The 14,042-nt window shown below is 34.7% G+C and overlaps 1 protein-coding gene across 1 annotated transcript; it reads left to right on the top strand.

Moving 5' to 3' along the window:
* Positions 1-377: 377 nt before the first annotated feature.
* On the top strand, positions 378-12,120 carry LOC136226100 (uncharacterized). The gene is made up of 14 exons (XM_066014409.1): positions 378-775; positions 878-967; positions 1,050-1,111; positions 2,554-2,654; positions 3,760-3,849; positions 4,807-4,929; positions 6,028-6,105; positions 6,336-6,421; positions 6,606-6,654; positions 7,558-7,614; positions 7,695-7,825; positions 10,948-11,031; positions 11,169-11,235; positions 11,592-12,120. Exons 1-14 carry the CDS (start codon positions 510-512, stop codon positions 12,009-12,011), a joined length of 1,704 nt encoding a protein of 567 aa, XP_065870481.1. The 5' UTR covers positions 378-509; the 3' UTR covers positions 12,012-12,120.
* Positions 12,121-14,042: the final 1,922 nt, after the last annotated feature.

Below are 14,042 nucleotides of genomic sequence, written 5' to 3'. Positions count from 1 at the left end.
ATTTAGTAGCAAAGAGTTTTTCTACTTATTAAGTTGAACATTCAATCAAAATTGATGGATAATATATAAATTTCACTATAAATTCTCACCAAAATCTCTAATATATCCGATCTATGGTTACCTAAACTTTTCCATCATAAAAATTGTAGTTTAGATAAGTAGAAAAACCAAAATATAGCTTTTCCTTCAAATTACGCAAATAATATAAGCAAAAGCTAATAAAGTAAAGCCAAGAATGAATACGCATGCAACATGTGAAGGAAAGAAAAATATAGCATCGGAAATATCGTTGAATAACTAAATTGATATATTAAGTTTTTTTAATCATATTCTTATTTTATTCTTATTTATATTGATTGCATCCGGATCAGGGCCCAACTAGTTGTAAAGACTATCTCGTGATTGGAGGAAACTCTTTCCTCCTCCTCCTTCTTCTTCTTCTGCTGCCAGTCACCCCCTTCATTTCTCTCCTCCAGCTTCCTTCTCAAATAGTATTATCGTCTTCGTCAATGGAAGATTGCGAACTACTATTACCAGACGCTTCGCTCCTTTCTCCTTATCATATTCTCTTCAATGCGCTCTCTCTCATTCCCTTCTTTCACTATCTCGTTGCCTTTCTTCTCATACTTGCCCTCTTCCTCTACAACTTCCTTCAAATTCATTTCTTCCGCGATTTCATCACCGGATTTAGGGGCAATCCTGTTTCCCTCACTTGCAATTTCTCCTCCGAACTCTACCAATGCGTCGCTTCTAAGTGTTCGATTCTTCATGGAAGGTCAGGATTTGGAACATCAATTTCACTTGTTGTACTTTTACATCTGCATCTAGCTATAGTATTCCGAACTTCACTTTGTGTTTTTTGTTTATTTATTTCAAGGTTTTGTCCTACGCCATGGCTCTCTAGTCCTCATCTCCAAACAACTTTCTTGACTCTATCCGGGAACTCTCCTAATTTTTCATATAGAAGGTCAGTTCATCATTTTGTTTTGTAGACTGGCGTTCTTCATATCTATGTTGGAAATTAAGTGGTATTATGTTTTTCTGCTCAGGCATCTATTCAAAGCTAGTGATGGAGGAACAATTGCTTTGGATTGGCTAACGTCCGCTGAAGGTCTGTATCAGTTGTAGCTCCTTTATCTTATTTCCATACTTCCTATGAAATTGATGCCCGATTATCATATTCCTCAAGTTCCTCATCTGATATCACATTATCTCTTGTGCTTTTTTGGTTTTAATTTCAAAAGGCAAACTAGGGAGTTTCGGAATTGTTCCAATTGATTCCATATCATATGTTTCATAATTTTCACGTCGTGTGTCATATAGATAGCCTATTCCAACTTCCAAGGTGAAAGATAGGGGGATGAATTAAGGTAAACATTTGATCATAGAAGATATGCTGTTAGCTTACTATAAGATTAATTAGGTACATTAAAATTGTAAGAGTTTACGTGAATTTATCAATGATAGTGAAGGAGAACATACCCAAAATTGGATATAGAATTATTATAAGGAAAAAACCTGAAGTAGTTCTTTCTCGGAAAGAAAAAGAAATATCATCACGAGGATTTGTTTGTTTGTTTTTGTTTTTTTTTTCTTTCTTTTTTTTTTTCTGACAGCTTCCATTTCTAAGTTTCGTCAGATATAACATTCGTACAGTCTGATGGAGAAAGAAGATTTAGTATAATAGAAGGAAATATAAACTTTTTAGATTCATCATAAAAAAAATGCCTTTGATTAGGAAATCAACAGGAAAAACAAGGCAGAAATGAAGTTACTGTTTTTCTTCTTTGGTTTCTGCAGTAATTTTGATAAATAACTACAATAGAAATCTTTACTATTTTTAGCTCTTAGCAGATTTTGTGCCTATCACATTGTGTTGTAACACTTCCCAAAACATTTATTTTTCCTTTTCCCTCTATTACTGCATTTGTCCTGCAGCGACACCATTCCAAATGGTTGCGTTTGCTGTTGTAAATTAAGCAAATGATGTTCAAAGTCATAATTAGATGTGGGTTTAGGTTAACTTTTGTTAAATTAGATAACATACTGCACCTTCATTTGAGTTCTTACAAAGACAAAGTGAAGAAAGATCCCTACCTCTGAAAAGAATGACCTGATATTTAGAAGTAGTCATATCTATTTCTTTTTCATGACCGTACAATTTATATGGTAATTAAATCAGTGGCAGAGATGAATAAATGTGACGTAAAGTTAACATTTAATAGGTAAAACAGATAAAACATAAAGAAAAGAATGTTTGTTTTTCTTTATTATAGTATCTCCAACAAAAAAAGAGAACAAAAAGAACAAGGATATGTATAATGTTCTTACTTATTCAATCTTTCTTCAAGAAGGAGATCTCATAGGATAAATGGTTCGACTTTGAATGCATAGCTGATATTTTTCTAATGGTAATGGTTATTTTTATATTTGCTTTACATTTTATGTTGCATGCTTAAATAGAGTTTAATATAAATAAGATTTGGAATTGTTTGAGCTTCTATTAATATGCAAATCAGTTATATGCCTAATTCTCACAACTATAATTCTCAGTCGAAGAAGGTATCTCCTACAAGAGTGATGCACTTCTGCAAGATGAAAAAGCTCCTATTGTAGTAGTGACTCCAGGTTTGACAAGTGACTCATCTGCTGCTGTAAGTTCCTTCATTATGAAGTTCAAACTTCATGCATACATACCAGCTGGACATAGATTAAATTTGTCTACTGTATGAAATAAGTTTTCAGTAGTGAATTTGAATGCCCCACTTGAAACCATTTAAATTTTTGAAGTTTTCTTAGGTGTTTTATGTTCTTAATTATCTTAAGTTGTTTTTTTTAACTCCCCGAGTCTTTGTTTTTAAGCCATACAAACATTCATTTGAATAGGCTTTTATAGAAACTTTTATTGCTAATTATGATGAAGTCCTTCAGGTTTTGATGTCAACAACATTTGAGCCCCTTATTGCTTCAAAATTATCAAATTTAGTCATTATAGTTTAAAGGATTCAGTTTTGATGGGCTTAAGTGTCCTATAACATAACAATTCAAGGACTAAGTTACAGTTCAATGTAAGAACTAAGGAGACTAAGGTGTTATATATTTCAAAATTTCATGGAATAAAGTGTTGTGAAAATTTTATTAAGGACTAAATTCTGTTTCGACAAAATTCAAGGACTGAATTTGATAATTTTGGTAACAGTAAGAAGTCTAGTGTTATTAGCATCTACCTGAGGAGGGCATTTTGTAATTAACCATTTCATGTATATAATAGGCAATGGTAAGAGTAATTTTTGCTTGATGCTGAATGTTTTATCTCCTTTTTTGTTAGATAGCAAGTGACCACAAGAAAGAGACAACTAACAAATAATAGAAAATCCTTTATATATATTCTTAAATATTTTTATACTGTTTGATTAAGCTTTCTTTCCAACATCAATAAATTAAGGAAATGAGACAATGTTCTCTGGAGAACATGGAGATAAATATTGATATTAATATGGATTGTTGAGCACATTGGAAGGGGTAAATACTGTCTGTTATCCGACATATACTTGAGAATTATAAAGTTCTCAAAGTTCTATTTATTTGCTTGCTTAAATTTTCAAATAAATTCACCTTCATGTTCTCTTCTCTTACCACTTGACACAAAATCTGCATAACCTAGTAATGCACTCATGTTTGATGTTTATTTTATCGGTCTTGTTTCGTAATCCCTCTTTGTTTCTATCTTATATACATGATGAGTGTATTGTGTAACAGTATATAAAAAATATTGCTTTTGCAATGGCAAGAAAGGGCTGGAATGTTGTTGTAAGCAATCATCGGGGATTGGGAGGAATATCAATAACTGTGAGTATCAAATATTCACATAAGGTTATTTCATCAAAAGTAAATCTTTCTTTTTCAGTCACCAGGGAGAAGTTGTCTTCACTCTCTTAAAATATTACACGAGGATTCACTTTTGCAAAAAGTCATCATATCTAAAAAGATCAGCAGTTGAAAGATCAGTACGGTCCATGATCGGTCTGTTTAAACTTGTTGATTTGCATTATTGGGCAAAAGCCAATGGTAGCCCCTGTACTTGCCTTAATTTCTTTAATGAGCTCCCTATATTTTGATTTGGCCTTAGTTGGCCCTTGTACTTGTAAATTTTGGATAATCTAGACAAATCTATCAGGCATATCTCTCACTTTTCATCAATTAGCTCAACAAAACAAAAGCGAAGAGAATTACATCTGACTTAAATTATGAAGCGCCAATTGACAAAGTGTGGGAGATATCTAGTAGAATTGTCAGTCAGGGGATAGATTATTGGAAATTTACAAGTACAGGGGGCTAAGTAACGGCAACTCAAAGTATGCTGGTTTATTGTAAAAATATAGGCAAGTTTAGGGACCAAAATATGGCTTTTTCCTACATTATTGCTTATCTTGTAAATTGTCCCTTATCTCATTCAATGTGTATATAATTTTTTTTTTTTTTAATAAATGTTGGGCATTTTGCAACTCTTGGAGATTGTGGGGATTGAACTCACAACCCCACACTCCGTTTTGGAGAGTGGTAGCCACCAACATGTATTAATATCCTGTTGTTGGTTGATGTGCTCAAAGAAGGTCTCGGCTCTCCTTCATTTTGAGCATATCTCTCACTTTTATGACTTAGTAATTTGACAATGTACCATTTTATGTTGCTTGAACAGATTCTTGTTCATTATTTTTCTAATGTTCAATGCTTGCTTAGATGTTGGTTGAATATTGCTATACCTGTTGGCTAACAGGGTATCCTTTTATGAATATATATGGTCAGTCTGATTGCTTCTATAATGCTGGGTGGACAGAGGACTTGCGGAGTATTATTGACCATATTCACAGTCAATATCCAGAAGCTCCTTTATATGCTGTTGGAACAAGCATTGGTGCCAATATTCTGGTAAATGAGATAAGAATCTCCCTACTTCCTGTATATTCAGATTGCTAACTGTAATTCTCAGTACGAAGCAATCTACATTATATCATCAAACCCACCTACTTGTGAGATTGAAATGCACTAATTACCATTGCTAAACTTAGGCAAGTGCATATTAATTTATGGTTCAAACCTTTGAAAATTGAATCCTGTCTTCCATGCTTGATTTTATATGATTTGAGACTTGAGGACTCCTGGAAATGGATGCCAAAATAACCTAATGACCAGGGGCGGAACCAGGGGGGGGTTGGCCGGGGCTCCCGAGAATTGAGAAATTTTTTTTTTTTTAGTAATGGTTTCTCGTAATATTTTGGAGAGAATTATATTGACTCTATGTAGTATTATATCAATGTTTAAAGGTAGATGAGATGGTTAAGGATCCTTGCTTTTATTTGAGAGGTCCTGTGTTCGATTCCCGTCAACCTCATTTTATTTTAAAAAGTTTTTATTTTTAAATGAACTCTTTATTTTTATTTTCATAACACTTTTGAATTCATTTTTAATATATCTTTACCATTAAAAAATAAACATATTTAATATTCAATTAGTTCAATGCTAGTTTCTAAAAAAACATGATAACATTTTTACAGTTTTAATGCGTTGGAGACTAAAAAAATTTTGCCCAGCCCTAACGAGCTGGACTTTGAAAATTTACCGTCAAGCGCACAGTTAATTCCGATTTTTTTTTTTAACGTTTTGAATTTTTTTTTTATTGATGTGTTTGAGCCCCGGGTCATTCGAGGTCCTGGTTCCGCCACTGCTAATGACAATCATTTACTTGAGCTGGGTTGAGAGATTGTTTTATAGCCAGAATTAGCAATAATGAAATGTGGATGCAGCTTTTAACAATATTTTATTGACCGCCAAAAATGGGAAATGAAAATTTCTGAATTTCTTAAAGTTGAAGAGTAGTAAAGAGTTGTAATTATGATCATTTGGTAGAGGTTCTCCGGTTGAGATAGAAGGGCAAAGTACGCAGACCTGCTGCTTGATTTTATGGTTTCATTAGTAGCAATCATGTACATATTTTGACCTTCTTTGTAACATGTAGTACTGCTTCAGGTAAAATATCTTGGAGAGCAAGGAGTTGATATTCCTCTTAGTGGTGCTGCTGCTGTCTGCTCTCCTTGGGACCTATTGGTTAGTAACCATGTGTAGTTTACAAAATTCCTGCCATCGTTTAGATTTTAATGCAACAAGATTAAAGTTTTGTGCCTTTATCGAAAATTATTATAAAGTTATATGACTGTTGGAATATTTTACTCCAGAATCTTGTTTTCTATTGGAGATTTCTATCTCTCCCTCTCTCTGGCTCTTCATCTCTCTCTCTCTCTCTCAGAAAATCCTGAAATATAATGGTTTCTTTACAGATATGTGACAGGTTCATGAACCGTAGGCTTGTGCAGAAGTTATATAATAGAGTGTTAGCTATTGGCCTTCAAGGTTACGCCCAACTGTATGTCTGCATAACTTGCACTAGTTCTTCCTCTAAGTTCTTTATATTGAATCTCTCATCACAAGAGTGGTGTTTAGTGTAGTGATTGCATAACAACGTGGATTACTTAAGCTTGTATACTTTTGATCTGTGGTGAAAAGTTACTGTAAAACTGGTTCTTATATTTAGTCTATATTTGCTGCAGGCATCATTCTGTCATGACCCGTCTAATAGATTGGGACAGTCTCAAACTGGTACTTTTCTTTTCTTTGTTTCTTTGGTGAACTCCACCAGTTGTGTTATCCAAAAAATGAATATTTAGTTAAGTATCCGACATGCAAAAGCAAGTAGTACTGTTCATGAAGTTAATTTTGGAAGGAGTAGAAGATACCTATTTTATACAATCAAATGAAACCAATTTTTATGCTATACATTATTGACATATAATATACACCCATTTGAAAAGTGAATAATATCACTAAAATGATTGGTTGTGGAGGTGAAGGCTTTTTTATGTTACAATTTATAATATATAAATGTTTATTATCCTCTGTAATCTACTTCGTGTAGGCAATCAACTCTTTTCAGGAGTCTGATCAAACAGATGTTTCAAAGCACTTGATTTATTACTGCTAAATGGCCTCTTGACTTTGTTTTAGAATAATCAAGTGGTGAAAATATAATGAGCTAATAGAATTCTTTGGGTATTGCTTTTGAATGAGCCGAATTCTGAATAGCAAATACAAAATAATCGCACACCGCGAACCTAAGCACACTCTCGTTTACATGTGAGCTACAGTACAGCTAATTCGGTTTCATTTTAGTTCATACTTTTAACGTGCATTTATTTGTTCATATTTTCCGGCTTACCAAGAAGAAGGGTTGTCTGATGTCGTGCAGGGTGCCTGTCTGGCTCTGTAAGGGTGTGGGTGGGATACAAGTTTATTTATTTATATTTTTTATATATCTATAGACTCCTGTTATGAAGTAGTTACCCAGACAACCAGGCTACTAATGAATGTCATTTACTTGTCCTATATATCAAGATGATTAAGAATTTAACATTTGTAGGAACCAATAGTATATTCTGCTACTAGTATATCTTTTTTTTTCTTTTTTTCTGAAGTTGTGATTTAAACTTGATTTTCTCTTTGCAGTCACGTTATGTTAGGGACTTTGACAAACATGCTACCCGAGTTCTTGCAAAGTTTGAGGTAAAAGACATGGATTTCCCTCTAAATCAAAGGTTGCTTCTCTCGTGTTCCATGACTGAAAGTGTTCCCTTGTTTACCAGACTGTGGATACATATTACAGGCGTTCTAGCTGTGTTAATTTTATAGGGAATGTGTCTGTGCCTCTTCTGTGCATCAATGCCATGGATGATCCTGTTTGCACAAGAGAATCCATCCCATGGGATGAATGTAGGTAAGGAGTCCGAATTTTTCTTGAATGCTCTTCAATAATCCTTTTTGGTATTTCCTTACGGAAACTTAACTTGAAGTCCTCGTTCGACTGCTTGGCATCATTGAGGCAACTCAGGCCTTGAGCATGCTTAAAAAAGCTAAGCTAAGTAGAAAGGTGTAACTAGCTGCTTGTTAACCCGTAGGTGAAATGAACTCAAGGCATGAAAATTATGCCAAGATTGTTAGATAGAAAAAGGCTGGCACTAATTTCTTTCCTAAACTTTAGTTCTAACTAATGTTATTTGGAATCATATTCGGATACTAATTTATCAGACAACTTCAAGAGTCCATGGTTCCAAATTTTCCGTAGAATTCTTCTACTAATTTGAAGCGCAACATGTCATATGGTACTCCATATGAAATGAAGAGTTGGAAGAAAATTCTAACCTGAAATAAGTCCAGCACAAAGTTTTGCTTATTGATTTATTTTTGTCCACTATCATAACAATTTCTTTGCTGAACTTGCTTTTGACCATAGAAATCACCCTTTAATAGTGATGGTTTTATTCCCGAATCAAGTTTCTGGAATACTAAACTAATCTAGGTATGAAGTGATGGTGGTGAGTGATGAATGCGTTGTGCTATGGTGGATTGGATGTGCAAAGATAATAATAAAAGCCTTATCTTGTACCTTAATTATTAGCTTAAGTCAATGAACCAATTGAACTAAGGGGGCGTTTTTTTTTAAACTTCGGAAATGGAATTAGAATCGGAATCAGAATTGGAATGGATATTTATTTATTTTGTTTGGTTTAATCCATAGATTACTAAGAAATTAAAAAAAAAAAAAACTTAAATTATTAGCATTATGATAATAGATAAGATTTAAAGTAAGTTAACTTATATTTTATTTTGTACATTAACTGCTAATTAATATAAAAAAGATGTGGGAATTTTTATTTTTTTAATAGAAAAACGTGAGGTAAATAAATTTCAGTTTGATTCATTGGGAATCAACCTCCATTAACACGGTTGGAGGGGGGAATGAGTTTTTTTTTTTTTTTGAAACAGAAACATCAACTTTATTAACTCAGAAACAAAGAATCCTTTACAATAGCGCTACCGATCCAACTCGGTGCCGTAGACGAACAAAAATCATTAGCAATGGAACCAGCATGCCTAGCCATAGCGTGAGCAGCTTCGTTCGCTAAACGAGGTATAAAACTAACGGTAAAACCCGTGTGAGTTGAAAGAATATCTTTACAATCCTGAACAATGCAACCAAATTCGGAAAAATCCTCCTCAGCAGATAGAATGCTATTAACGACCCCTTTAGCGTCCAACTCGAATTCAACTCGATTCCAACCCTCAGCAGCTGCCCAACAAAGTCCCTTGCGCAGCGCCAGAATCTCAGCCAACCTCGGGTCAATAATTCCCGCAATTGTTGAACTGCAGCACGCTACAACAGCGCCCCGACAATCTCTCAAAACACAACCTAGCCCACAAGAATTTAATGAGGCAAAAACCGCCCCGTCAGAATTACATTTCAGAGAATTGATCTCCGGGGGGCGCCAACGAACAGGCGGATCAAAGCGCCTATCCGCCGTAGAACAAATAAATTCCTGACAGTCCAGCCAGTCGTTGTAAAATTTTTGCACCTTCATCCAGCTCACTTCAGGAGTCTGCAGCTTAGAGTTCCAAACGAAATCATTTCTCTGGTTCCAGATGGTGTAAAGAATTAAAGCGACAGCAACGACATCAGCGCTCACAGCAGTTCTACAAAAATCAAAAAACCAGTCCACAATGTCATCGTGTGAAACATCCGGGGCAACACGGCCAGCTGCTCCAACAGCGAATCGCATACGGACAATCTGCAAACAAGTGGGAATTGAATTCGATATCAATAAGGCACAAAGGACATTCAGTTGATATAGGAACCTTTCTCAAATATAACAGATAACGCAAAGGAAGACATCTCGAGCAGAATTTCCACAAAAAATGTTTAATTTTTGGTGGTAACCTGGAATGCCATACTCTTTCCCAACCCGGAATATCAACATGGTTTTCACTAGATGCTTCAATTGCTCTATAACCCGTCTTTGAAGAGTATAGCCCATTTTTAGAAAAGAACCAAATCAGTTTATCCGACATATCCCTAAAAGGAACAATAGTTCTATAAATTGCAGCAGCATCAGTAACTGAAAAAATCGAGTCCACTTTCCCCCGATCCCATACTTTAGAACCTTCAACGAACAGTTCCCTTACTAGAACCTCCTGGGCAGAGACGTTATCAGTCAACACACAACTAGGCTTACCATTAACTTCCAGCCATGGATCATTCCAAATTTGAATGGTATTCCCATTACCAACCCTCCATTTCAAACCAAGTTTCAACACCGGAATCGAGCTCCAAACTCCTGGAGGGGGGAATGAGTTAATGAGAATTTTATTCCTATTCCATAACTAATTGTGAGTAACCAAATATAAGCAATTGGAATATTTCTTTTTCATTCCCATTCCATATAAACAAACACTGCCTAATAGTGTGTTGAAATTTAATCAACAAATGGGGTTGTCAGGATTCGAACCCTCCACCGTTTGATTAAGAAGCTCTGATACTGTGTCAAAGAACCAATAGAATTAAAAGCTTAAGATAATAGTTAAGCCCAATAATAGTTTTTATTATTATATCTGACAGGTTGTTGATGCTCATTGCTGAACGTTTGAGCATATAACAGTGGCTAAGGCATGTGGCATGTGTCAAGAAGTGAATAAAACTGGAAATTTTCACCTTTAAAATTGTTAGTGATGTCCAATTGTCCAAATTAGTCCAAAAACTCTAGTTTTCAGACAATTTATCTCAAAAAGAGATCCGACACTACTCTTTCCCTTTATGAATTAAATCTTGACCAGAAATTGGAAATTTTGGACTAATTTGGCCAAAAAAGTGTTGCTTTTGGGACAAATTGGACATCATTAAAAAAAAAAAAAATTTGCACATTTAGTTGAAATATCTGTCAATATGTTATACAAGCCAAGAATATGATATTTATCTTTATGAGTTTACAGTCTTAAGTTACAATATGGCTTCACTTTACTTTCAGCATTTTCAATTCTATGCAAAATTTATCTGCTTGTTTTTAGGGCAAATGAGAACATTATCCTGGCTACCACAGAACATGGAGGACATCTTGCTTATTACGAGGGTATAACAGCGAATAGCATGTGGTAATTTACGGTCTTGCTTCTGTGGATTTTTTTTAATGCATTAATATATGCATTATGCCTCTGTTTTGAATGATGGGATTCATAGTGCTGTTCTGATCCTCATTTTGTTATTTGATTGGCTTTTCATGCATTTGCAGGTGGGTGCGAGCCGTTGATGAATTTCTTCAGGTCTTGCACTCTAGCTCACTGAGAAACAAAAGAAAGGTGAAAAACTAGTTCCCTAGTGGTTTACAGATAATATATAAATACTGCGAATCAGCATAAACACTACTTTTTGAATCTTATCTATCAGCTTTAGCTTTTGCATTGAAGGGTTATTTGATTTGAGATGGTATGAGAGTCGTTTAGATAAAAAAAATTAGAGGTTTAAACGTAGCAAGTTAGCAACTACATTTGTTAATTTAGTTTCTACATGAATTAGCTGGCGCTTCATGGCCATTGCATAAGTTAGAACGCATCGTGTAGATAAAATTTCTTGGGAACATGTGTAGGTAAATGTAAATGATAAATTCAGATATTCGTGCAAGCAAGTTCAATAGTTTTCTATCATGGTGTTGCAGATGGAAGGGTCCAACTTGCATAATCTGTGTGAATCTTCAATTGATCAAGGGCCTTTTGTGAATGTCATGGAAGATGGAATGGTGACTGCAACAACCAACTCCCAAGACAATGTAGTGGAGGACACCAGCAGCAATGAAGATGAACTGAAAACCATTTCCGATGGAGAAAGAAACGATAACACCACAGAGAAAATAGATTCCAAAATTATTGTCAAGCAGCCATTAGATCAAAATGTCAATGATCCGACTGTTGCTGTAAGAAGATACATGGGTCAGCTCTCGAGACACAATAAGTTTTCGATCTGGCTACTTGCATACATTGCTCTCGTAACTTCTTGGCCTCTAGTGGGCTCTGCTCTTCTTTTGTTCATCAAGAAAAGATTCAAAAACATCATCCCAGCGACATTTCTTAGACGATGACATACACAACTGTAACCTTATACATGAATGTTATCATTATTGGTGGATCTTAAAATAATGATAGTGTACTATATTTGCAAGGATAATAAAGACGTTATTTCTTTCCTTTTATTTCATGGCAAAAGATAACTTGAACTTGAGGTTGCATCTTCATTGATTTCCAATTGAAGAATTTCTGGATCTACAATTTCCATCACATTTTCAGGTAAAGCTCTCCTACCAAAAACATGAAGGCTTCTGTCATCATTAGACACTTCATCAGTAAGCCTTTTTCCAGTGAATTTATCTCCATAAAATTATTCCCAAGCTGAATATGTCACGTACAAGTGAGACTTCGGTTCCAATACCATAATCTACAATATTGCATTCACGCTAACATTCTCTATGTGTTCATTATGCGAGCCTTTGTTCTTCAGCTATAGCTATGGACCCTTAGCTGAATCTCGAGCCCTCAACCATGGAGGAGATTGGAACAATCCGGTATTGACTCTTAACCGCATGTCTGGAATCCGGGTTTGGAATCCCTTGCTGGCCATTTGTGTGTCCATATTTGAACCTTCTGTCAGGCTACTTGGACATCGGACCAGGATCTTTTAAACTAATCTTCAAGATGATAATCGAATATTATCAGAAGCGGCCCTAAAGAGGGGTAAAAACGGTTTTCAAGACTTTTGGCGATTCCTCATTCCCATTGCTCTGTCTACTCAGGCTAGGTGTTGAGTTGTTTGAAAGTGTAGGTGATGCAAAGCCACCCAAAGATCTCTTAATCATGACCTGAATTTATCGATGCTATAAATAAGAATTGTGTACTTTGCTTTCTCTTGTTAAGCTCTCTTGTTTTCCAATAAGTTTTTTCTTTCTTCAAAGTTCGGAGGTTCTCTTCCTTGAATAAATTAAGGACATACTTGATTACAAAAATATTATTATTATTTTTTTTGTAAAGGTAAAAATATTATTATTAGTACTATGAAATTTGTAATTTTGACACAATGAGTACAACTTCCAGTTTTGTCTTATATACTCACTACTTCCAATATTTATTTTTATTTAATTCTCACACACACAACTCTCTCAAGTATTAATTTCGTTAAATTTCTGGACACTTTGTTTTTACTCTACCCTAGCTCTTCCTCCTCATTACAGCTCATCTATTTATATTTAGGCGGACTTAATTCTAACCACAAGACAAGTCGGTGAATTTAAAAAAATGTCTCAATTATTTCTAGATATTTTGCTAAAATTTTCAAGAAAGTCGGTGGTGATAATGACTTTCTAATACTCGACTTTTAATATTTCGTTCTTACTCGTTATTTCAAGTTGCTTTATAAACTCCTCAAACTTTGCACCATTAAGTCCCTTAGTAAATATATTTGCAACTTGGTATTCAGTTTTCACGTATTGTATCTTGATGTCTCCATGTAAGACATTCTCTCGTACGAAGTGATAATGTGTTGGAAAAATTTGAATAAAATTATATATTAATTTTAATACCAACAAATACCTCCTTTTGTGAACAGCAGTGTCCTTCGTGAATAGTCGTATTCGTACGTGAACAGTCGTGTCTGTCCGTGTACAGTTTGTGTTTGTTCGTGAAAAGATATATTCTTTTAGTTCTATTTATATAGAATGGATTGTCAAATGCACATATGGTTAGCAAGTTTTTCAAATTCGATATTCATGAGAATGAATAGAGATATTCTCAACAGCAATAGAGCTTGTGATCTTGAGCGAGGAAGAGAAAGTTGTTAATTATTGTGTTGTCTCTGTTTGTTTAAACTAATTAATTGCCTTTTGGTATATGTTGGTACATGTGTTAATTGAAGATGGATCCGGTTTTCAAAACACGGTCATTTCAGTGGCATTAGGCCTATTTGTACGAGTGGCAACGTGTAAGCCACACTAAAAGTCTAGGAAAATTCATTGTTATGAATTTTAAAGACTTGTGATAAAAGAAAAATATGTTTTCTTTAGAGATGATGATGATATACGAAAATTCCATATTTGATATTCTCGCGCGTAAAGGTGGATTTA

The sequence above is a fragment of the Euphorbia lathyris genome, chromosome 4 (genome assembly GCF_963576675.1).
Source record: "Euphorbia lathyris chromosome 4, ddEupLath1.1, whole genome shotgun sequence".
Lineage (NCBI taxonomy): Eukaryota > Viridiplantae > Streptophyta > Magnoliopsida > Malpighiales > Euphorbiaceae > Euphorbia > Euphorbia lathyris.
The sequence above is the reverse complement of the archived record's forward strand: the minus strand, read 5'-3'. Positions and strand labels throughout refer to the sequence as shown.